Raw genomic sequence first — 25,084 nt, forward strand, 5'->3', positions numbered from 1 at the left:
GTCTATTCAGGTCCTTTACCCACTGTTTAATTGGATTGTTTTTTGGTGTAGAGTTTTATAAGTTCTTTATAACTTTTGGATATTAACCCCCTATTAAATGTATCATTGGTGAATATGTTCTCCCATTCAATGGGTTTTCATTTTGTTGATGGTTTCCTTTCCTGTGCAAAAACTTTTTAGTTTGATGTACCCCAACGTGTTTAGTTTTTCCTTTGTTTCTGTAGGGCAAGGAGATATATCAGAAAAAAATATTGTTATAAGAAATGTTCAAGATTTTACTATGTTTCCTTATAGAATTTTTATGGTTTGGAATCTAACATTTAAATCTTTAATCCATTTTGAGTTTATTCTTGTGTGTGGTGTAAGAAGATGGTCCAGTTTTGTTTTTTAAGGTTTTTTTGCTTGTATCTGTCCACTTTTCCCAATACCATTTACTGCATAGATTGTCTTTATAGCATGGTATGTTGTTGATTCCTTTGTCAAATATTAATTGACCATAAAGGTTTGTGTTTGTTTCTGGGCTCTCTATTCTGTTCCATTGATCTATATGTCTATTTTTATGCCAATATCATGCTGTTTTGATTGATTTGGCCTTGTAGTATATTTTGATGTCAGGTAGCATGATTCTTACAAATTTGTTCTTCTTTCTCAAGACTGCTGTGGCTATTCAGGGTGTTTTTGTGGTTCCATATGAATTTTTGCAATTTTGTGCTAGTTCTGTGAAATAGGCCATTGGTATCTTGACAGGAATTACGTGGAATCTATATATTGCTTTGGTTAGTATGAACCTTTTACTGCTTCCTATCCATGAACATGGTATATGCTTCCACTTAATTTGTATCTTCTTCGACTTCTTTTTTAGTCTTATAATTTTCCAAGTACAGGTCTCTTGCATCCTTGGTTAGGTTTATTCCAAGGAATTTTATTTTTTGATGCAATTGTAAATGGGATTGTTTTCTTAGTTTCTATTTCAGATAGTTCGTTATTGATATATAGAAGTGCAACTGATTTTGGGATATTTTATCCTATACTTTACTTAATTCATCTATCAGTTTTACTAGTTTTTTTTTTTTTTTTGTAGAATCTTTAGGGTTCTCTATATACAGTATTATGCCATCTGCAAATAATGAGTTTTACTTTTTTTCTTCCCAATTTGGATGCCTTTTATTTCTTCTTCTCCTCTGGATTGCTGTGGCTAGGACTTCCAGTATTATGTTGAATAAGTGTGGTAAAAGTGGGTATCCTTGTCTTGTTCCTGTTCTTGAGGGAAACTTAAATGCTTTTTGTATCTTGTATAAGAAATCCTTGCCTATTACAAATTCATAATATATGCTGCCTATGTTTTCTTTTTTTGGGTTTTACTTTTCACATTCAGGCCTTTATGTGTGAATTTGCCTCTTAAGTCTCTATTTTTGTTTCTTCTGCATTAGCTCGTTTATTCTGCACCAGTCATTAGTTTTATCTGGTAGAGCAAGCCTGGCTACATTTTTAAGTGTTATGACTAATTCGACCATTCTATATAAATATTGGAATTATTTTGCAAGATCCACAAAAATTTTGATATTTTGGAATTAGATTGACTTTATAGATTCAGAGAATGGACATATGTCCAATGCCGATCTTTCCATAAATAAATATCTGTGCCTTTGTCATGCTTTTTAAAAGTAATTTAAATGCTTTATAATTTTCTGTTATCTGCCCCTTACTCCCACATGCCAAGATTTATTGCAGGTTACTCTGGAGGGTGGGCAATTTTATTCCATTTTTTGACTGGTGTGTAGGAATGCTGTAACTGGATAGTTTGTTCCAAAATAGTTCAAAAAAGTTTGCCTTTATTGGAGCTGTACACAGACAATATTATTTGCAAGGCCAGTTCAACCCTTCCCTTTACAACTATGATTTCTTCTTTTCCTTCTCAAAGGTTTCTCTGTATCCAATTTTAAACAACTGTTTTTCTTCATGTACTGAGTTATTATAGCCTCTGTCCTTCAACCAAATAATAAGGTGCATTATAGAAATAGATTTCCAGTTGTTGAAGACCATTGTAATCTTGATAAACCCTATTGGTTCTTTTTGTTTGTAACTGCTGATGGTGACTTTATTTAGGATTTTCAGCCACCATGTTCATAAATAAAATGATCTACAATTTCCATTTATAGAGTCCTTAGCCAGGTTTGAGATTAAGTTAATACTATAAGTGTAAGATGTGGTAGATACTTTTTCTTTTCTTGTTTACTAAAACGTTTTATAACACAGGCATTATGTATTCCATGGTGGCTTGGCAAATCTGGTGTCATTTGTGGGGACAAAATACACATTAACTTAATATCTGTAATGGTTATTAGTTTGTTCTATTATTTTTAAGGTGATGTAGATAATATATTTTCTAAAAGATTATTTCATCTATGTTTTCAAATCCTTTGTCATAGAATTGGTCATCCTGTTTGTGTGACTTTCAAAGCCTTTATATGTACTAATATAATTTCTTCATCTGGTCCCAGTATACCAGGAAAATCAGTCATCATTTGTCATCTGGGTCCAATGGACCTTTTTAATTTTAAAAAATATTTTATTTAATGAAAATGTAGAGAAAAAAAGAAATTAGAAACAACTTCATTAGACATTTTAATAATGTAAACATAGAAAACCCAAATTTTTATTTAATAATTTTTTCTGGTTTTGAAGATATTTAATGCACAAGATGGGTCACATCCCTTAAATATAACTAGGTGTTCAATAGTCATGAACCTAGAATATATTCCCCTTATGAGGTTTGATTCAATTTTAAATGTATCTTTAATGGGCTCTCTTTTATTATCACTTCAGTTCTTTTTCCACTTGCATCTTCAATATGTAATGCATTTAAGAACGCTGATATCACATTTTTGTTGAAGAGAGGATGGACATACTTTTGCTTCATAATTGGCAAAACATTTTCACTTTCTGATTTCCAAACACCAATAAGAATAGTAAGTCCAATTGATATTTCACTGTTATATCATCTATTTACTTTAAGGTATTTTTGAATATACACCTTCCTTTAGTATTTGTCTTACAAACCCTATTATGTAAATTATGAACAAACATAAAATATGTTGTCACAAAGTATCATGTGATGAAGTCCTTTCTTTTGGATGACTAAGAGTATTTCCTTTTTTATTTAGAAATATATTGTTTGTTCCGGGGCAGGGTACCTCAGCTGGTTAGAGCATTGCCTGGATACACCAAGATTGAGGGTTCAATTCCTGGTCAGGGAACATACAAGAATCAATGAATACATAAATAAGTAGAGCAACAAATCAATATTTCTCTCTCTCCCTTCCTCTCTAAAATCAATCAATAAAAAATATTTATAAAAAGAAATATATTTTCACTCACTGAGTTTTAAGTTTGAGAATTTTTTTTTTGTCTAAGATTTACTTATGAGTACAGAGTGCTGTTCTGTTTAATAATCATGAAACATCTGCTAATTTTGGCATGATGTGTGAAAAATGGAAAAAAAAGCTAAATGCCTAGGTGTATCCAATTAAAAACTTAAAAAAACCCCATAAATTATGTCTCTAGTTTTCTTCTATACCTTCTTTTAAGGTGATGCAGTATTTGAGGCAATGCAGTAAGAACAATGAAGGATGATGTAAGTGATTCATTTCACTGGTACATAATCCTTCTAAATGATTCCAATACTATTGTTTTCTCACTGTAGTCCTTTTCTTTTTTTTTTCTTTAGCATAGTTCCTGATGTTACACCAAAGGTTAATATTGTTTCTTTTTCTTTTTCTTTTTGTCCTCCCCTCCCCACCATCAATCATGGCCTACTTTAATTCATACAAGGAATAGGCTTTTACTCTTGTTGACATTCTCCATAATTTGTCATTTGTTTCACTGACATTTTCTGAGGGAGGGGTCTTTTGGTTTTTAAATTTATTGAACATTTTGGTCAGAACACACAATCTTTATATTTATCAAATCTTTTAAATTTGCAGAGACTCTGTGACTTAGAGCATTCATAAAAACTTATTATATATTCTGTATATCTGAAAAAAAACTATATAATCTCAGTTGTATATACCAGTTCTGTATATCCTTACAAATTCTACATAGCTTTTCATTTTAGATATATTTTTTCTAAACCAGCAAATACCCTGTAATGGATTCCACTTATCTAATACATTCTGATAATGTCTTTTAAAAGGCAAATTTTAGTTTTTATAGGTTATTCTTGAAATATTTTATATATTATTGAAATATAAAAAATGAATACTGCTTTCATTTTTACTTTTTTCTCCTTCTCTGACTTCTCCTGTATTTAGAGTTTACTATATTTCCATCTCCTCTCTGCTGGTTTGAAATCTTTAAAACTTTTGGTCATATATTCTTTAAAGTAATTTTGAAAAGATGTATCTTTTTATAAATTTTCAAGTGTTTTTTTCAAACACTGAAAAAAGTTTTTCAAGTGTTTTTGAAACACTTTTATCATGTTTCAAAAATGGCAAAGGAAGTCATTTCTGTAGTAGTGGTATTTTAAGCTAAATCCACTACATTACTAATTGAATCTAAATATCACAGCAATTTGATATCTACTATCACTCTTTAAAATGGTAGGAAATTTTACACTATTTTATTCCCATTTCGGTTTCAGTTCCCCATGAAATTTTTATCTCCTTCTAATAGTGTGATGGTTGAAAGTCTTTTACTGATACCTTGGTCACACAGCTATTTCCCAGAATGTATGAAGAGTATATTTGTTGAAAGAAAAAAATATTTTTGGAAATTAAAAAATCCATTTCCTATATACACCTCCAAATGTTAAAAACTGTTGTCTGAATTATCATTACTATTCAAATAATAAAACATAAATATATCAATTTTATTGTCATTAGAAGCACAAAATTGTTTTATTGGAAATGTAGCTCTATGAGATGGATGATGTTGTATTTTTCTATATTCAAGGGTAAACATTGCTAATTGCTAGAATGAAACATCAATTTTATTACTATTTTTAAAGTAAATGCTGAGAACTCATGCATGTAAATAAAAAGGGATAAAATTTTGTTATAGTGATGCCACTTAATTCTTGGATGCCTTTTATGCTATATGCCAAAAATCATAAACTGATGTATCATTAAATTATTTCTTAATGATCATTAACTGACAATTTGTTTAAGGTTTCTTCCCGCTGAAAGCAAAGAATTAAAAACCATCCTCACTGGAGACCTTGTTGTTCAGGCCATTTTCCTTCTCAGCTCCTTGGAGTGTTAACCAAAAGGCTTTTCCAAGACTTATCTATAACTTATTTAGAATCACCTTGATTATGGAAATTAAGACAAAACCGAGTAAGACAACCCCATAAAATTGGAAGATGCACAGATTTCTTTAGGATGGTTATATAGAGATTAGAAACTTTCTGTTTGAAAAGCATTTGTTTTTTTACAGAATTGGAAGAGAATATAAAGATCTGAGAAAAATTAATCCTAAAAGTAAAGCTAGTTTTCTAAAGTTAAATGCACTATGTCCTAAAACTACATTTTATGTACCTATATGTAAATACATGTTCTGCTTTTAAGAGTGTTGTTTATGCTATTTCATCAAACTAAAATATGCATTTTAACATTTCTGAAATTGGGATGCATCTTATAATCCACAGTATATCGTAATTTAGTTGGTAGTGTTTTTACTAAGTGGTAGATAATGGTGAATCACATAATAATGTCTTAGATTAGGAGAAAGATTATATTAGACTGTAAAAACTAAGACCAAAAAGATACTCTGTCATTAGTAAGTTTAGGGCTTATTATGCAAAGTATCCTGATGGCTATTATGTTTTATGACTGCTACTGATGACTACTGTTTCACTTATAATAAAATCCACAATATATTTTTTTATTTAAACCTAAATACATAGTTGGAATGATAAAAACAGAGAAATGGCTCAGAGACAGAAAGCAGGAAGCTTGGGCCAGGTAAAAAAATTAATATGAATACACAGAATCTAATAATGAACCTGGCAAAGGTTAATAATGTTTTACCTAAGAATCGGAAACATGCTCTAGAAAATATAAAACCATGAACTTACCTCTGAAATGTGATCTTTCAACTTGAAGATGTAATGTTAATGTCAGAAATAAACATGAAACTTTTAACTTTCTCCTTGAAATCATGCAAATTATGTTACAGGTTTTAGACATATTCATCAGGCTCTTTACTGTTAATTGATAATGGTGAAGACCTTTTGCTTAGAGCAGAGCCAACAAAATCCTTTGTCTCTTACACTAATCTCAAATTTTCTAATTCTGATAGATAAGGCTGGCAAACCTTCTGACTTGTTGCCTAAAGATAAAGGTGCCTTTCCCTTATGATCTCTTTTCTTTGTACTATTCACCTGCAAGAAAAATGTTTTGAATAGTCAGGTGACAAAAAAGGCAAGCCATTACACAAAAATTGTCATTACTCTATCTCCCTTACTTGACAATACATATAAATTCTGAAAACCTCCACATGGGCCAATAAAACCCATTTCTAAGACCACACTTCACCCATAACGAAAATAAATTAACTTCCACCACACTACCTTGTGGAAAGGAAGGAAAGGTCTGCGCAGGTTCAAAGGCAAGGGACACAACTCCACATCTTGATGGGGTAGTGGCAAGTTTCTGGGAGTATGTGGGACTGGAAATATTGTTGAGGTAATTTTTGAAAAATGTAACTGCCATAGATTTCGTTTGTAAGGCAGGGTAGGGTGATCATACAAAGGCAGAAGAGAAAATGGAGGACTGGCATAATCCACTGATTTTGGAGATGGCCTTTAGGCACATGTGGCTCTGGATGCTGTAAAGTTATCGATGCCTGCATATACCTTGGGAAATTGAATACTGTTGTTTCAAGACATAGCTATAGATTATTTTTCCATCCTTTAATTATATAAATACTTAAGATGCAAACATAACTATAAATTTCTCTAACATAATTATTTAGCATTTTATGGAGGTAAAAATGTGTACTCTGGAACACTAAAAAATCATTTTTCATTTAAAAGAATAATCCATTTCATTTACTCAGCTAAACAAAAATAGGCTAATACTAGAAACCAAAATATCAGTCGAAAGAACTTTGATAACTGAAAACACGACCACCAAGAGCAATACAGAAATGCACCTTTTCTGAAAACAAAATGTTTCTTAAAAAAATTAGAGAAAGTTAGACCTCTGGAAGTAGATGTTGGTAACTTGACAGGAAAAAAAAATTTACATTTAGTTGTTTAACATTACACTTATTAAGTAGCAAAATAAAATGCACAAAAACTATTAGAAGTTAAAATTTGAAAATCTTCCAAATATATTTTAGTACAATATTCTTCCTTCCTTTTTTATCTTTGCCAATAACCCAGTGATCTCTAAGAGATGCTTTAATAATTATTCCTACAGAAGCCATTTGCTACAGAAAATAATTTTTACCTATGAAGTTCCATAAAAGGGTTATGAAAGTATTCTACTTGCTAATTTTCATCATACATCATGACCTCAAATCATCTGGAAAGACGAGATATTAGGGAATAATGACATTTCCTTTAATATACTGGGGGAAAAGTATTTAGTCTTTTTTTATATACAGGAGATAGAGGCAGAGTAATATAGTAGATATAATCAAATGTCTACATTAATTCACCAAGTATTTATTAAGCACCTACTACTTTCCAGGCATTGTTTTAAGAGCTGAGGATATAGGGGTGAATGAGGAATAGCTGTAATTCATTGAGTGCTTACTATGTGCCAGGCTCTGGCCTTTGAGTTTCACACATGTAAACCCATTTAATTCTCAAACACAACACCTCTATGACATGGGTACTACTAATTTCTTCATTTTACATATGAGAAAACTGAGGCATAGAGAAATTAAATAACTCATCCAACTAGTAATTTGGCAGCAGTAGTCCTGGTTATCATGGATATTTTATTAATCTAAAAATCCTTCCCTCCTCATTTTCTTTGTCTCTGTGACCATGTAACAAATACAATTGGGTATAGCTCAAATAGGTGGTAAGACCGTTTCATTTTTAGACATTTCTGGAAGTGTTTAAACAAACTTTTAACTAGCTCTATTTTCATCTATTGTGACCTCAAAATATTAAAATAGCTTGGATATGATGAGACTTGATTTTGTTTAAATAGTTGGGAAAACCCTGGCCAGTGTGGCTCAGTTGGATGGAGCATCCATCCGTAAACTGAAAGATTGTGGGTTTGATTTCTGTCAGAGCACATGCCTTCAGTATGAGTTCAGGCCCTGGTTGGGGTGTGTACAAGAGGCAACTGATCAATGTTTCTCTCTCTCTCCCTTCCCTTCTCTCTCTTAAAAGGAAAAAAAAGTTTAGAAAAAAATATCTCTTTATATTTTTCTCTCCATTACTGTAGGTAAATAAACATATCATTCCTTCTTGTGGACAGACACTTCTCTATTCCAGGTGGGCCTAGTTGAGCTGAAGATCATAGCACCCTATCTCATTGTAGGGGTGGGTCCATTGTTCAAACTAATTAGGCCTCACTACCTTGGTCAGTTATTGGATCAGGACTACACAAAAACAATATAAGCAAGCATGGCCAAAGTGTCTGCTCTGGGATTGACAGAGTTGGGAAATGTCCTCTTCACAATGGAAGTGATATGAAACTGCTGATAGCCATCTTCTTTGGCTTCAAGATAAAATGACTCCACAATACTGAAAAATATAGAGAAATTCAGACAACATAGCTTTGAACAGTTATGCAAGAAATAGGTAGGTCCTTGTCCTTTCCAGTTAAGTTAGTATAAAAAACTTTTTTATTTAAGCTTAAGTGAGTTTCTGTGACTTCCAATCAAGTTTCAATGCATTTTTACAAAAGCATTACATAAAATATGCACATAAAACAATAGTTATAATAGGAACAGAAATCTCCTTTATTTTCTTCCTTTACTCCTCCTTCCCTATTGTAAACAAATACAGAACTGTCTACAGCTCAAAGGATGGTTTATCTATTTTATTTTCAAAAGCTGTAGTAGGCAAATATTTACTGATGAATTCTGATTACAAAGCATTATTTTAATAATTCTACTCCTTCAGCATATGACAAAACCACAATACAGGTAGACAAAATGTTTTATTTTAAAACATTAAAAGACAAATGTCCTTTATATAACCAAGGAAGTTAAATATTTGGAAACTGTAAATCTTCTAAAATGTGGTAGGCACTTTCAGAGAGCTAAATATTGCATATTATCCTACCATGTCTTCTCTAATACCGATATTTGATATGATGAAAAATACCAAGACGACCCATGTCAGGGTTCAACTTAGGTACACAGTGAAAATTTTGTCCAAGGTGTTCCTGACACATGAAGTTTCCAGTTGAATTTCAGAATCGTTAACAAAAGTATCTTCCTTTTTTGCCTGTGAATGTTTGAGTACTGCTGTACTGTTGGCTTATATCCACTACAGATATTGGTTCTAGGCCAGCCCAAGGATCTTCAAGCATTGAAGGCTTGAAATAACTTTCCAACTCATTAGACATTCTTTTTTCTCTACCACGCCCTGATCCAAAAGGTGTAGATGTCCTTGGAGAACCCTTTAGAAAAAAAATCATCAGTTACAAAAACATTTAATAGAGATCACTGATACTTTTTATTTAAAAGCTAGTGAGGATTACATTGCTAGTTAAATGTTGTGCCTTGAAGCCAAATATGTTCAAATACAAAGTCCATGCTTTCTTTAGTCCAGTGTTTTTGTTTTTGAAAAGTATTTAAACCAATTTGATTTGCTCTTTTATTATTAATTATATGCTCACTGTCACCTCAAATACTTCAGGTTTTCAAACTTTGCAGAACTATCAATTGGCGATGAAATAAGAAATAATTGTATTTCTTTTTTCCCCTCAAAATTTCCATACTTTTTTCCTGGAAAAAAATTAAAACTTTTTAATCCTATAGCTTCAAAATTTCACTCAAATTAATGAAGGGATGGGGTTGGTTTAGCATAAGGAAAGTTGAAAATGCACCGAGTATATGCAAGTTGTAAACCACAAAAATCCTATACACACCAGAAATATTCTCTCATCTTCTGTATTCACTCTCACTGAGAGGAATAGGGAACTTCCATTATTAACCGATTCTCCCTTGAGAAAACTTGGAGCAGAAGCCAATGTATTTCGAAAACAAAGACGGGAAGGGGTATTTAAAAAAAAAAAAAAGGTGGGGATAGGTAGAAAAGATAAAAAAAAAAGTGCCAGCAGCCTATAACTCTCTAAACTAGATGAGCTCCACAGTGGGAATTCATTCGCTTTTTTCCCCCTCAGGTACCCGGGCTCAGAATAAATTCGCTGAGACAACTGGCAAGGGCTCTGACAAAGGGAAACTAGGAAAATCTGTAAATTAGTGACAGCGTAGCGGCTAAAACCAGGAGGACTCTAGAAAGTAAGGCTCTGCCACTTTCTCAGGTAGTGTAAACAGTTACTTAACTTCTCTGAGCCTCAGTTTACTCATCCGCAAAGCGGGGCGAACGATTGAGTCTCATTTCATAGAGGATTAAAAAAAAATAACCCACATAATGGGATTTTTAGTACCATGCCTGCCATACAGTAAGAGCTCGGTAAACGCTGGCTATTATTACCTGGGGGTGGGTGTGCTGCTGCCCTGGGGAGTAGCCGAATTGCTGCTGGGACCCCGCGGGGGACCTGGAGTAGGAGCCAGGGTAACCGCCAGGGGACGGAGACCCGAACCGGCCCCCGGGGAAGCTGCCGCCGCGTCGTGGAGAATGGCTGCTCCCGTAGGGCCTACAGCGGGGCCCGTACGACTGCGTGTGATGAGGACTCCCGTACCCGTCCCGAGGGGAAGGCGGCCGTGGTCCGCCTCCGCCCGAGGTACCCCGGAAGGTGCTCCCGCTACCCCAACCTCCTCCACCCGGGCCGGGGTAAGGAGGAGTCGGGGGTCGGAAATTCTGTCGGTGCATATCCGGAGATGAAGACGAAGACCTAACTGCTGCGTCTCCGGAACTGTCCCGACCAACCCTTCGCAGAGAATTGGTGGTCCTTTACCAAACAGTCCTCCGGCCGTCAGCGCCGTATAACAAACATATTGGTTCCGCTTCACAAACGTCCCGCTGCGGACAGGGGAATAAGTGGGTTATTGAATTGGGTAAAAATTGAGCTAATTTAAGTGAAATATAGAGGATAAAGGAAAGGCCAAACACCCGTCCTGGCTACGGGCTTTGCAGTCTGGGGCATTTAGTCAGGACCGACCTACCAGACAGACACCTCCCCAGAGACTGACACGAGCCTATAATGCTCCTCCCGGCGTGACCAAGACGGAGGCCGGGGGGCGGAGTCTGAGTAGTCCGTGGGCGCCTGCCTCCTTCTCACGCTTGGACCTAGAGTGTGTGAGAGGCTCGGGATGCTGGCGACGCTGGCGAGGGTCAAGGCTCTGTGGAGAACAGGCTTTATTTGCGGCCTGGGCGGCGGGAGGGAGCTGTGGACCGGCCGCTTGAAGTCAGGTACCCTCCAAGACTCGGTCCGGGCGGCCAAGGGGATCGCAAACCTAGGCTCCTACCTCAGGCGGCGCCCTGAGTAGAGCGCCCGAGCTTTTCTAAAGTGCCTGTTGATCCCGCATCCCGCCTTTTAGTCTTTCTGCCTCCGCGCGCCCCTGGCTCGCTGGCTTCGTCCCGCTCTCCCGCTGCCCCAGAGTGAGCCACACAGCCCGGCGTCCGGGCTCAAGGGTGGGAGCTCGCTGCTGCTGGTCCGCCCGCTGCGCGCGGTCTTACCGGGTGGACGTCTCACCTTTCTCGCTTCCCCTACCCCCTCGTCCCCCAAGTTTAAATAGCTTCAAAAATGCACACCCAGATTTCAGAAGGGGGTTTTCCGATTGCATCTTTGACGTGGAGAGGCTGTGTAAACAAATGCTGGACTTTATTCCCTTCTTTGGATTAGCAGGCCAGGAAGCAGGGATACTGATTTTCAAAGAGCAAAATTTGGCCAAAGCTCTTCAGATCTTGTTTCACAGACTGTCAAATATGAAGAAAAATGTGATAATTCAAGAATGACATCTAATGTATAATAAAACACGCCTTTGTACAGGTTGTCCCAGAATTTGTAGTAAATTGATATTTACTACAGTTGTGTAGACCTTCCTTCAGAAATTGGGGTTGTAGTAATGAGCCTTGAAGTCAGCTTGTAGGAAACAGAATCCTAAAGAACTTAAACTCATTCAATCTTAGCCTCATAGGTAGCCTGTAGATTTTCAGCCTATACACATTCTTGTAGCTGCCGCTTCTCACTCTGTTTCGTGACATGCCTAGCCAAAGAATGTGATGCCTTTTCAGCTTTTATCTTTGGTGAATAGAGATTCACCGGTTTTTGTTTGTTTGTTTGTTTTGTTTTTCTTGTTTATTCTGAGAAAATTCGGTTCACCAAATTTCCCCTTTAGATGCAAGCTGTAGAATCAATCAAAGCAGAATGTTCTCATCAAGGTTGGTGATGCCTGAAGACCCCAGATTATCCACTTTATTGAATACTTATGTTCTGGTCAAAAATTCTGGACACTGTCTTTGGTGCTTAGATTAGTGCCTGGTAATTGAGCACTCAAATATTTATTGAATGGTCATATCATATTGATCAGTGATTCTCACCTGTTGTCCCTTTTATATCATCAACCAATCTACGTTTTCTGTGGGAAGGGAACAGAAAAATGGGGTGGGGTGCTGGGGACCAAATTAACTCTATTATAATTTTTTAACTGGAAACAATTTTGCAGAATTTAGTAAAATACTGTAAGTTGTCATTTTACTTGGTTTACAGTTCTAGAATACTCTTCCCTATAGTGATACCTTGCTATCTTCTACACATATGAACTTGTATTAGCAAAGGGGGAGGGAAAAAACACAGTGGAAAATTTTTGACAGGTAGGTTAAGAATTGACATTGTATCTTTCACTACACTTGCAGGTGTGTAGGAGGATTGAGGGAGAGTTAATTCTTGATAATTATCTTGTTGGATAAACTAAAAAGAGTCTGGAGGCTTTGGTTAGAAATAAATGGTAAAGATTTATTCAAGGGTCTTAGGGTTTGCAAATTGGGAGCAGGACTAGGCAATGCCCAGTGTTCAGAAGAAGAAAGGAAAGCTCAGAGTTCTGTCAATGTAAGAAGCATCAAAACCTGTTAAGAATTTTTATGAGTTTATTTGAACTAAACTGACGACAGTGCCAGGAAGCAAAATTTCAACAGATTGAGAAAATGCTCCGAAGAGTGGCAGTTTTGCGGTTTATTTTCTATATCAGAATCAAAAGAGGACACATGAGGGTCGTTACATGAAATTCATTGGTGGTAGATTTAGGGAGGCAGAAGAAAGCAAAATGATTGGATAAAGATTAAAACAGAGAAACAAATACTTCTTTTACTCTGGTGGGTATAGGATAGTTAATAATTAACATTTACAATACATAGATATGGTATTTGGGCAACAAGATAACAATAAGGGGTTCTGTGGTCTAATGCTCTCATGCCCTGAGGGGTCTGGAAAAAAAAAGAATTACTCTGACATTCAAGGGTATGTTATTTTAGATGCAAAAAAGAATACAGGTTACTTAAGGTAGAGATTGTGTTAAAGAAGCTATAGGCATAGGATGTGATTACCCTTCATGACTTGCTTTTAGTTAGGAATTTTGATGTTCAGATCATGCTGTGAGGTTAGTTTTGGTCTCTGAGTTTGTTCCAGGCAGACCCTGAGCTTGTTAGGTTTAGTATGCGGCCCCTTTTTCGTCCATGGTTCTTATAGTAAAAGGTACATTCTTGGGAAGAATCTGTCCTGCATTCTGAGCTTCTGGGTTGGTCAAAGGTGGTAATCCTCTCCAGTGATTTTCAACTGGTGTGCCAAGGCACACTGGGGTGATGCAAGAATTCAAATGTGTAGTGCTTGACTATTTAGTCAGGGGCACTGTTGTCTTTTCCCTTAAATTGTCAAATAAAAAAATGACAACAGCCCACACAATAGTTGTTTGTTGGGAATGAATCAAAATTATACCTATTTTTTTTGTCAGATTGGCAAATAATATATTTTTTGGTCTCCCGCAGGATTTTAGTAATTAGTTTATGTGTGCCATGAGATGAAAAAGATTGAAAATGGCTGCTTTAGATGACCTGCAATCTGAATAGTATATGGCAGGTGTCCGTATATATGAACACTTTCCTTGGTCTGTTGTGATAATCAGATGATTACTGAGTAGAATAGTTTCCTCCTACCTCAACCTACCCAATTTTAGTAATTTAGCAGCTTAACTAACTATAGTGATTCCATTTTATTTCTTCACTCTATTCCTCAACTGCAGAGTCTACTTGGATCACTTCTGAGAATAGGCCACTTGCCTTTTAAATAGATGAGGAATTGGCCAAGAAAAGTTGAGTGATTTGCTTAAGTTCACATTGCAAGCAGAGGTGGGTCCAGAACTCGGGTTTCTTGAATTCTAAGCAATTGTTTTTGTTATTCTTTTTTTATCCTAAGTAAAGAAATATGAATTGACAGTATATCCTTTGAAAAATGGAATAGATAATCATGCAAAATTTTAAAAGTGATGTTGGGTAGCATATTACTTTAGATTTAGAGATTTGTAGGTTTAACCTTAATATTGAATTTTTATAAATGTAGCTATATCCAAGTGTTAGCCTGGGAATTTCAGGTTCTAAGATCCTTAAATATCTACATGGTGGGGCAAAAGTAGGTTTACAGTTTATGTGGAAAATAGTAACAATAGAAAATAATAATACAATAATTCTGTGTTTTGTGTACTCATAACTGTAAACTTACTTTTGCCACATCCTGTATTTATATTTGTGGATGAAAAGGGGGCCACATACTAAACCTGACAAGTTCAGGTGAGGCCTGCAAGCCTTACAAACTCAGAGACATAAAGTAACCACATAAGATGGCCTGAACATAAAAATTCCTAATTAAAAGTGAGTCATGGAAGGTAACCACATCCTAGACTGCAGCTTCCTTGACAAAGGTAAATCTGTCTATTGTTTCTTTTGCGTCTAAAATAACAGACTCTTGGGATGTCAGAGCAAGCCCTTTAGGGCATGAGAGCACAAGACCCAGAACCCCCTATTGTCATCTTCTTTATGTGTTGTAAGTGTTAATTGTTAACTGTACTCTACCCACAGGTGTGAAAGAAGTATTTTTTTCTCTGCTTTACTCTTCATCCAGTTGCTTTGCTTTCTCCTGCCTCCCTAACCTACCATCAATGAAATTCATGTTACCATCCGTATGTCTGCTTCTTTGATTGTGCTGTATAAAATAAGCTGCAAAACTACCACTCTTTGGAGCATTTTCTCAATCTGCTAAGATTTTGCTCCCTGGCATTGTCATCAGTTTGGGTAAAATAAACTCATAAAAGTTCTCTACAGGTTTAGATATTTATGCTGACATGTTGAACTTATGTATACAGGTGGGTTCAGGAAAAGAGATGAGGGGAAGGGAGAAAGTTTTATGCTGGATTACCTGGTGGAAGAAAAGTGAATTGGAATAATGGATATGAGGACATTAACAAAGAACATCAAGGAACTTTCTGAGTACCTGTGAGTTATGTGGAGCCCTGGGAATAATTGGTTAACTTTCCGGTGGTGTGTGGTTTGTACTGTTAAAGGATAAAATTCAACCTAGTAAATATGGAGATCTAATAGGCTTTATTAAGATATTCATAAATTGGGCTTCATTCCATCTAGCAACTGGAAGGTGCTCTGAGGGGGTTGTACAAAAGACAAGTTTTTTATAGGCAGAAGGGTTTGTCAAGAGAGTTAGTAGCACAAGAAAAGAAAGGATTGTTTTTAGGCCAGGTCATTTTCTTTTGGGAGTGAAGGAGTTTTGTCATGCAGATTACCTCACTAGTATAGATTCAGAAATTCCAGACTGGTTTAAAATTCCCCTCCTGGGAAGTGCTGAAACTGCAGTTAGGTGATGTGACTTAGCAAAAGTAACACCATTTTGGCCTATTGTTTCTTTTTTAATGACATTAATGCAGGTAAGAGTACCAAGCCAAGGAAATTATAACATAAATGAAACTTTGTCTGTTTCTGTAAAACTGAGGATCTTTACTTATTTTACCTAGGATTTTTGGTGTTTCTTTTATCATTGGATTTAAAATATTTTATATACATATACATACACACACACACACACACACACGCATCTTTGTATAGACTTCAAAAAAACCATCTTGGAAGCTTAAAATATAAGTGCAGATGGGCTGTGTTTGAAGCAGGAATTGGGATCCCAGAGCCCCACTCACCCTGTACCTCCACTTTAACTGCCCCTCTGAAAAGAGGCTTCTGGGGCACCTCTGTAGAGTTCCCAGGGTTCTTCAGAAAGGGTTTGAAAGGCAATACTTTAGGAGATGTCAGGTCATAATGAGTACTGAAAATATAAATAACTTTGGTTAGTTTTACTGTGTATTATCAAGTAGTGAATATTTTTATGTTTCTGCATGGTCAGGGCTTTATAAACTAAGAAAACTGGAACGTAGGTTAAAGAACAAGCCTTGGAAATTAAAAAGATGACTGAATAGATTGTTGGGGAACTCCCAGGAGTTTATGTTTATATTTCAAAGGAGTATGAAACCTAGAGCCTTGGAGACAGTTCTCCAGATTGAGATTGTAAAACCAATCAAGTTTATCATCCCCCTGGATACATTTATTTACATTCCAAAGGGTAAGAACCCAGAGACCTTCCCCTTTCTTCCCAAGGAGAATTTGCTTACCCTGAAGGTTTTAATGTAGCTATTTTATACAGACTCCCAGATTTATAATTTTTGGGATATTTTCTTGTGGCTCAGCTCCTGTATGTGAAGGACTAACAAATGGCTCTCATTAGCTATGGGGAAAAGTGTTGCATTTCTTGATATAAGTAATAATAACTTATCTCCGCCCTAGAAACCTTGTGTCTACTTTTAGCTATTGTGAATAAATAGAGATATTAACATTTTCAGTGTAAAACATTCTTAGGACAAGAGAATATATTAATAATTTCTATATAGAGAAATATTTTCGGTTTATCTCAGTTTTTCTTATAAAGGTTCTATTGTTAGCTACGTCTCCTGGAGGTGATTAGTTCACTCATTGATAAGGTTAGACCTTCATTGAGCACATTAGACCACTTAAGTGTCACCTTGTTTGTTCTCCTTGATAAAGCAAGTATTAGAAACAATTTGTTTTCAAGAGTCTCAGAGAGCCAAACTCGATGATCTTTTCAGTTCTAAGCATGTATACATTGTTTATGGTCATTAAGCACTGGTAAAATGTTTTATGCATTTTTACTTCTTTGTAAACTAATCATCTACATCCAGATTAATAACAGGACAAAAACAGATGGAATACATTAATTCACATTTGTAAAAGTGTTCATTGAAAATAATAAAATTGCCCTGGCTGGTGTGGCTCAGTGAATTGAGTGCCTGCCTACAAATCAAAAGGTTGCCGGTTCGATTCCTGTTCAGGGCACATGCCTGGGTTGCCAGCTAGGTCCCCAGTTGGGGGTGCACAAGAGGCAACCATACTTTAATGTTTCCCTCCCTCTCTCCCTTCCTTCCCCTCTCTCTAAAAAAAATAAATAAATAAAAATCTTAAAAAAAAAGAAAATAAAATTGCCGACAGAATACTATATGAAGAAAAGTGTAAGAGTATGAATAATGTTTTTCACACATTTTTGTTTTAAAATGAGTAAATGAAATTTATAAAGTCTATAAACTGGTACTGCTTTTCAAAGGGTGAGAAATCCTTTGAAGGTAAGATTATCCTTCCACATAATCTACAGTAGCAGTCTGTATCCTAAATGAGTTTTCAAAAACAATCCTTTGCATATATTAAGTTGATATTTAAAAGTTTTTATCACTTAAGTAAATTTTATATGAACTAAGGTGAGAGTGAGGTGAGATCTGTGATGTGTGAGAAATATGTTTTCCTTTTGCCTAGTGGGAGAAAGCTTATTGTGAAAGAAAGTTTAATCACTTAGTCTGATTGATTTTAGGAAGCATATGTATAGAAGTTGAATGCCTGGAAATTGATTTCTTTGCAATGATTCAGTATGTCTTAGAAAAGTCTTCACATACCTCAGTGTGAGAACTGCTGCTAAAGGGACAGTAAAAAAGTCTACCCCCAAAATGGACTCCCATTTGTTGGCTTTAAGGCTATGAAATTGCCCACAGGCTACCTACTATCTCTTCCAGGGCTTGGCATCTTTATTTGTCACAATAGGATAGGTTGTGCAATGATGCAGATTAGCCCACAATCTCAGTGGCTTAATACAAACAATACAAACATTGTTCTTGCATGTATAGCTTCACAATTTGAAACTTGTATCCTCTAAAGTCATAAGCAGCAGGAGAATAGAGGCCTGGAGGATATCATGGGATATTTTTAAGAGTTAGGCCTGGAATTGGCTTATATTACTTGTCCCTATCATTCATTGGCCAGAATCCAGGCATTTGGCCTAACCTAATAGCAAAAGAAGTTGGAACTGTAGAAGAGCAGAGATTTGGGATTAGCACTGAGTTGTACTTTGGTTGTGGCATGCTTTTGCCATGACTCAAAAGCCTTTTTCTGTTCTCTTTGCACCATTCTTTCTGTAAATTTCTCAAGCTTTCATTAACATAGTAGCATCTAACAGTTCCAAAACCTGTTTGTTTGCAAATTCCACAGTAGTAACCAAGTTCTTCCAAAGGAAGGGTAGTTCTTAAGAAACTGGGTGTCAACAGAAGGTAAATTATAAATTGTGTTGTTCTCTGGCTGTCTTTAAATGGTTTAATTGCCTTGTAATGTATGCATCATTTCTGTACTACCTTTTTACAGCTCAAAAATTTTAATTTCCCTGGAATGTCTTCCACTGGATACTAATTTTCCAAGTACCCTGAACTTCTAAAATTACCTGCCAAACTTTACAATTATGTATAGAGCTTCTTTCAAGACTTCTTATGTGTGCTAGAGAGAAATCATCCTGCTAACTATTTTGAATGAAGCCTCAGCTGATGAAGAGACCATGCTTTTGTTATTGCACAGGGGTGGTCTGCCAGCCAGTAGTGTGTGGGTTCTTCATGTAGGAAAGGTTTCACACATGAGTCCAGATGACTATGAGGATCTGTTTATTAAAGCTGGGGACCGTAAGACAAGGAAGGGCTTAGCATAAAAGAAGCAACAGGAGAGTCCAGGCTGGGCTACCTTAGCTCACTGGGAAGTCAGAGAAAAGGGGGCTTTGGGGACAGGTTCAGATTAGCCTGGGACAAGGTGCCAGCTGGCCTTTACCTTAGAGTTTAGAAAGTGTGTGCTTGTGGGGAAAGGAGAGGGGAAGAAGAAGGGAAAGGAAATGGCATTGGTTTTCTCTTTTTTGCAGGCATGAATCTTAGGGGAGGTCTCAGGGGAGGGTTTCAGCAGAATATTCATCAGTTCTCCAGGTGTGCTCTTTCAGTGTTGTAGTCTTTACTGATTGGTCAGTGCCAAGGCAGGTGGGTGTTAGTCACTGTAGTTGGTCCTGGTGTTGCCCAGTTGGTTCTGCTGCTTTTCTGGGTCTGGAGCTGAAACTCAACTGAGTCCTAGATGTTATCTCTAGGTAAGTGACCTTCTGTATCTGGCCGTAAATTGCTTAGCCAGTTTGCTCAGCTGTCTGTCTCAGTTTCCCTATTCTACTTGCCAAGGAATTTTCCTAGCTTCTTACTATCCTGTCTCATTCACCCCTCAGAGACTTCTATCCCTAAAATCTTTTAGGGGTGATGAGGGAGGAGGGTATCTCTTCAGTAACTGCTTCCTGCTGACAGCCCTTATAGTCACCTGGACTTGTGTTGTGAAATCTTTCCTACATGAAGTCAAGAAACTACACACTACCAGCTGACCCTAGGCAGGCCTGCTCAGGACCAGGCCCCTGTCTGGTAACACCTTGAAGAAATGTCCATCTCCTCCTCACTTCTAGGTTCTGGTAGTTAGATTCTTTGTAAAATAGCAAATTAAAAACCCCTTTTGGTGTATACCACATTTGCTATTGATATTTGATCAGTTTGTTTTATGACCCAGCCTTTTAAAATTTTTTAAAAAACATTATAGTACTTGGCTAGTATGGTGGGGAGGGATGTCATGATTGCTGTCATACAGGTGAGCCACTTGTGTGGGCATCTGTCAGTTATCTCTACCATGGTGCTGCTCAAGTTTATTTGTGTCCTGGAAACCTTAAGGCCAAACATCAGGGGAGTTGTAGAAGCAGCTCTGACAAGTATAGAATTGATGGCAGCTTCATTTTAATTATACTTGTTTGCATGGTTGCACAGCTGTATCATTGTAATAGCTTTCCATCCTAGAGGCCAAATAAGACAGAGTGATACACAAGTTGCTCAGTATATATCAACAAATTATAATTGATGATGCCCTTTCCAACTGTTTTCACCTGGTAATTACCCCTCACTCCCATCCAGCCTATTCTGGTCTTTCAACAATAGGCAAAACATAGCTGTGCATGTCCTTTTAAGTATAGAGTATTGAGAATCATTTTTTTTTGTCCTTCAAATAATCATATATTTTTCTTATTTTCTATCTGGATTATGTTACCTACTTTAATACATGAAATGACTGTATAATACATATACGTTGATGATGATAACAATCGTCAGTTTTTAATGAACATTTACTATATGCCAGGAAGTGTACTAAGCACTTTACATACATTTCACTTAATCCTTGCACATCCTGTGATACAGATGTTTCAAATGAGGAAACTGAAGCTCTGAGTAGGTAAGTCACCTTGCCCAAAGTCACTTGGTTAGTAAATAGAGGAGCAGGGAATTAAATCCAGTCTCCAAAGTTAATGCTCTTAACTGTTTAACTCATTCATTAATTTTGACTTAAATATGTTCTAGAAGTGTTTTCTGATCTCTCCTTAGATAATAAAAGTAAAACTGTGTTACCTGATGTTAAATGAATTTAGTTTAAAAGTTATTTTCATTAAACAAAATTTTCCTAATTTACTATGGTTTGTAAGATGGCATTAGTGAAATTCAGACTTTTCTTCATAGCTTTGTAATGAAATAAAATTTAGAAGGAGCTTGTGGTCAAGATGGCAGAGTAGATAAATGGGGTACTTGCATCCTCCCATGACCACATCAAAATAACAACTAAGGTACAGAAAAACCATCATTGAAAACCACATAAAGTCTGGGTGAATAGAAGTCTTATAACTAAGGATATACAGAAGAAGCCACGTGACTGGTAGGAGGAGCAGAGATGTAGAACAGGCTGGTCTCATACCCATGTGTGACAGTTAAAAATCTGGAGGGATATCTCAGCTGCAGAGTTTTCCCCTGAAGAGCGAGGAGGCCCAGCCCTACACCAGGCTCCCCAGCCCAGGGTTCCAGTGTCAGAAAGAGAAGTCCCATAACTTCTGGTTATGAAGACCAGCAGAGATCATGTTTGACTGAGACAGAGGGCTTCTGGAATCCCAGGCATCCCTTTTAAAGGGCTCACACATGGACTTACTGGGACTCACTCTCTAGTGAGTACTGTCCTAGTACTGAGACTAGGGCAGCAGCTTGAAAAGCACCAGGAACATATGGGAAGAATTGAATTGTATTGCTTCAGGACAAGGGCCAGAGGGGCAGCTTTCTCCCAGACAGTAGTGCAGGCAGAGGCCATTGATTCTTTACTGAGCCCTCCCCCCTGCAGGTTGCTATATCCGAGTTTCCAACAAAATAACTACACCCTTTGCCCTGCCCTGGCAATTCGCTGGACCTTGCCTTGCCCAAAATTTGGGCCCACCCAAGCTACTTTCCATGGTGTTTCCATGTAAATAGCCTGTCTTGACACATGCTGTAGAATTGCCTAATATCTCTTAAAAGTCCACAAACCCCAAATACCTTTGGCGTGCTTTATACCTCTTGTCAAGCAGCTCCAAGCCTGGCACTAGGAGCAGCCAGCCTTGCTTTGCAGCTTGGCTTTCCCTGGGCACCTTCAAGCCCAACAAGTGACAACCACCTGCAGGGTGCTTTGTAGCTCATTCTGGGTGTTTGTGAATAGGACACAGGCTGGCCTTTGTCTCCAGTGGGTTACAGAACCAGTATACTCAGTGGAGCATGACCTAACCACCTCTAAAATTTAGGCAGTCAAGGGGTGGACTCAGTGGGTGCCAGAGCCACGTGGAAGCAAGTCCTGTTTTACTTGCTTCAATATACTTGATGATTGTTATACATCGTCTGTATACTGCACTGTGTGCTAATCACCCAAAGTTTAGTCTCTTTCCATCACCATATATTTGGCCCCCTTAAGTCAGCTTCAGCCTACCCCTGCTCCTTTCCCCTCTGGTAAGCACCATATCTGTCTTAGTGATTTTTTGTTTGTTCATTTGTTGCCTTCTGTTTTATATCCCACATATGAGTGGAAATTACATGGTTCTTGTCCTTTTCCATCTGACTTACTTCTCCTATTATGATTATGTTAGTATCTTTACTGTCATCCTGAGAGTCCTCTCATCCCTCTCCTCCTTTGGAACCTTTATTTTCTGGATCCCATGTCATTTTATTTCTTTTTCATCTTTTTGGTTGAACATATTCCTCAGAAAGTTACTCAATCCACTGAGCCATACCAGCCAGGGCCCCAACAGGATTATTTTAAAGCAGGCTCACGAAGGAAGGGATTTGGATGCTTGTCAAGAGTGAAGGAGATTTGGAATAGTTGTTTTGGGAAGAGATGGGTTGAGTAGCAGGTTAGTGAGTAGTTATGAATTTGAAGTTGGGCAGCTGGATGTTTTAGGGGACAAAAACTCAGTAGCCTCTGTTTATTGTTTGATGTTTATGTTGCAGTGAGTTGAGTTAAATGACCAGGATGGTAAGGGTACTAAATGGTAGGTATACTCATTAATGGAACACAGTTAAACATGGGAAAAAGTTTTGAATAGATGTTTCATTAAAAGGTATAAAAATGCCCAGTCAGCATATGAGAAAGTGCTTAACATCATTTGTCATCAGGGAAACACAAATCAAAACTACAATGGGTGTTATTAGCCAGTTTCCAAGTTGGCTACAAGTCCCACTTCCAGATATTCACATTGTTGTGTATACCATCCTCATACTGTACCAGGGTTGGTATATGTGATTGATGGCATATGGCAGAAGTGGTAGTATGTCACTTCTGAGATTAGGTTATAAAAAGCCTGTGGTATCCATCTTGGACACCAAGAAACCATGGTTATAATATTGTTCCAATGGGATATATATTTTTTTACAATGTCCCATTATGGCAATCTATTAATACATTGTGGAAAAATCCTAGGACTGACCTTGTGTCTTTTATTCCCCTTTCTTCTTTTTTCTCTCCTTCCTTTCCTTCCAGAAACATTTATTGAGCTCTTACTTCATGTCAGGCACTAATATTTGAGGTTGTAAATACAGAATAAAAGTCTCTCTTCTGAGGAGTTTATCATGTGATTGAAACTAACTGGTTAGTTACAATTCATATAAATGTTACCAATAGAGACTTGCTCAGGATGCTGTCCTAAGTAGGAATAATTCCCAAGGAAGGTTAAATTATGAAAGATGGAAGGACTTGTCTAGATGAAGAAGGGCAGAAAATTATTCCAGGCAGAGAAAAGAGCATGTGAAAAGGCCCAGAAGTATAAAGGATTTGAAAGAAGTATGGCTGGTAAGACAGTCATTTCTTTTTTCTTTTTAAATTTTTTCTCATTTTTGCAGATTGAAATTGGAAAGGTGGACAAGAGTGAAAAGAGTGAAACATGAATAATAAATAGCCTCATTTGCTTCTTTAGGACTATACACTCTGTGAGGGAAAAGTCCATGAATGAATGGGTGAATGAATAAATAATGAATGACATAATGGACTTTTCATTTTGGAAAATTACTCTGGAAGCGGTGTTTAGGATGGATTGGTGGGGACAGAGGATAAGCAGGACTAGGTGAAGACACCTTTGTGGGCAGTGGGGACAGAGAATGATGAATCAGAACCAGGGAACTGAAGAGGAATGGAGAAAGAGATTTAATAGAAAATTGATGGCTGATTGAATATGGGGAGCGAAGAAGAGGACATGTCTAGGAAGATCTCTAAATTGTGTCTTAGAGTGGTGGTTGATGGAATTAACCAGGAGGGAAGAGAGGAATAAGAAACTGATAAGGTAGATAAGATTAGACTGATTTGCATTTTGAGAGGTAATTTTGGCAGAGTGTTGTGAAGAAAGCCAAGATTGGAGACTGGCAGATGAGTTTAGGAGGTTGTTGAGTAATTCAGGAGAGAGTTGATGGTGATCTGAACTACCGTGGTGGCAGTAGGGATGGGAAAAGAGAAGGGAGTTGAGATATTTTTGCAAAAGAATAGTAATTTGTTCTTAACTAAATTCGAGGGATGAGAGAAGAAAGAATTCAAGGATTTTGGTTGGGATTTTGACTTGTGTAACCGAGAGGGTGGGAAATGACATTTACTGAATTAAAGAACACAAGGACAAATGTTGGGAGAAGATAAAAATAATATTGTCAGTAGCTGACATTTACTGAGCACCATGGCTAAATGCTCATGAGGCATTGTTTCATTTAATTTTTAAGTAACCCTGTAAAATAGGTACCAGTATTATCCCTGTTTTACAATTGGGAAAATTAAAGTAGAATTAGGTCCCAAGTTAGTAGATAGTAACAATTTGAAACTAGGGGCAATAATTTTAATCATTGTAGTAGTAGTACATCTCAATTTTCCCCATTAGATCATGGACTTATAGAGGAAAGAATATGATGTTTCTCATTACTAATTAATCATAGATTGATTAGCAAAAGTAAGGAAAGGGTGTTTTAAAAAAAGATTTTACTTATTTTTAGAGGGGAAGGAAGGGAGAAAGAGAGGGAGAGATACATTGATATGTGAAGGATACATTGATCAGTTGCCTCCGACATGCCCCCAACTGGGACCTAGCATGTGCCTTGACTGGGAATCCAACCTGCAGCCTTTTGGTTTGCAGGCAAACACTCAATCCACGGAGCCACATCAGCCAGGTTGGAACAAAGGTTTTTAATGGGAGCTTTCACTCATGTACTTGGCCACATGTATTCTATTCCTTTT

General features: G+C 36.9%; 2 protein-coding genes across 16 annotated transcripts in view; one reads left to right on the top strand and one right to left on the bottom strand.

The window, feature by feature from the left end:
- Window positions 1-8,778: 8,778 nt before the first annotated feature.
- On the bottom strand, window positions 8,779-11,112 carry MPLKIP (M-phase specific PLK1 interacting protein). Its single transcript, XM_024557184.4, has 2 exons — window positions 10,631-11,112; window positions 8,779-9,590 (listed from the first exon to the last, which is right to left on the bottom strand). The coding sequence occupies exons 1-2, from the start codon at window positions 10,967-10,969 to the stop codon at window positions 9,390-9,392; spliced, it is 540 nt and encodes a 179-aa protein (XP_024412952.2). The 5' UTR covers window positions 10,970-11,112; the 3' UTR covers window positions 8,779-9,389.
- A 217-nt stretch (window positions 11,113-11,329) lies between these two features.
- SUGCT (succinyl-CoA:glutarate-CoA transferase) overlaps window positions 11,330-25,084 on the top strand; it is a 1,028,943-nt gene continuing 1,015,188 nt past the window's right edge. For 10 of the 15 annotated variants that reach the window (XR_006655097.3, XM_053926097.2, XM_024558287.3 and 7 more), the window contains exon 1: window positions 11,332-11,509. Coding sequence is in view for 13 of the 15 variants with exons in the window: in XM_053926097.2 (XP_053782072.1) it covers window positions 11,410-11,509 (100 nt within the window). In the remaining 2 variants the exon portion in view is untranslated. Of the gene's footprint in view, window positions 11,510-25,084 lie in introns of all 15 variants that reach the window. The other 5 variants (XR_011651317.1, XM_053926100.2, XM_053926099.1 and 2 more) reach the window with 2 other exon arrangements.

Source organism: Desmodus rotundus, chromosome 6 (genome assembly GCF_022682495.2).
Source record: "Desmodus rotundus isolate HL8 chromosome 6, HLdesRot8A.1, whole genome shotgun sequence".
In the NCBI taxonomy this organism is placed as follows: Eukaryota; Metazoa; Chordata; class Mammalia; order Chiroptera; family Phyllostomidae; genus Desmodus; species Desmodus rotundus.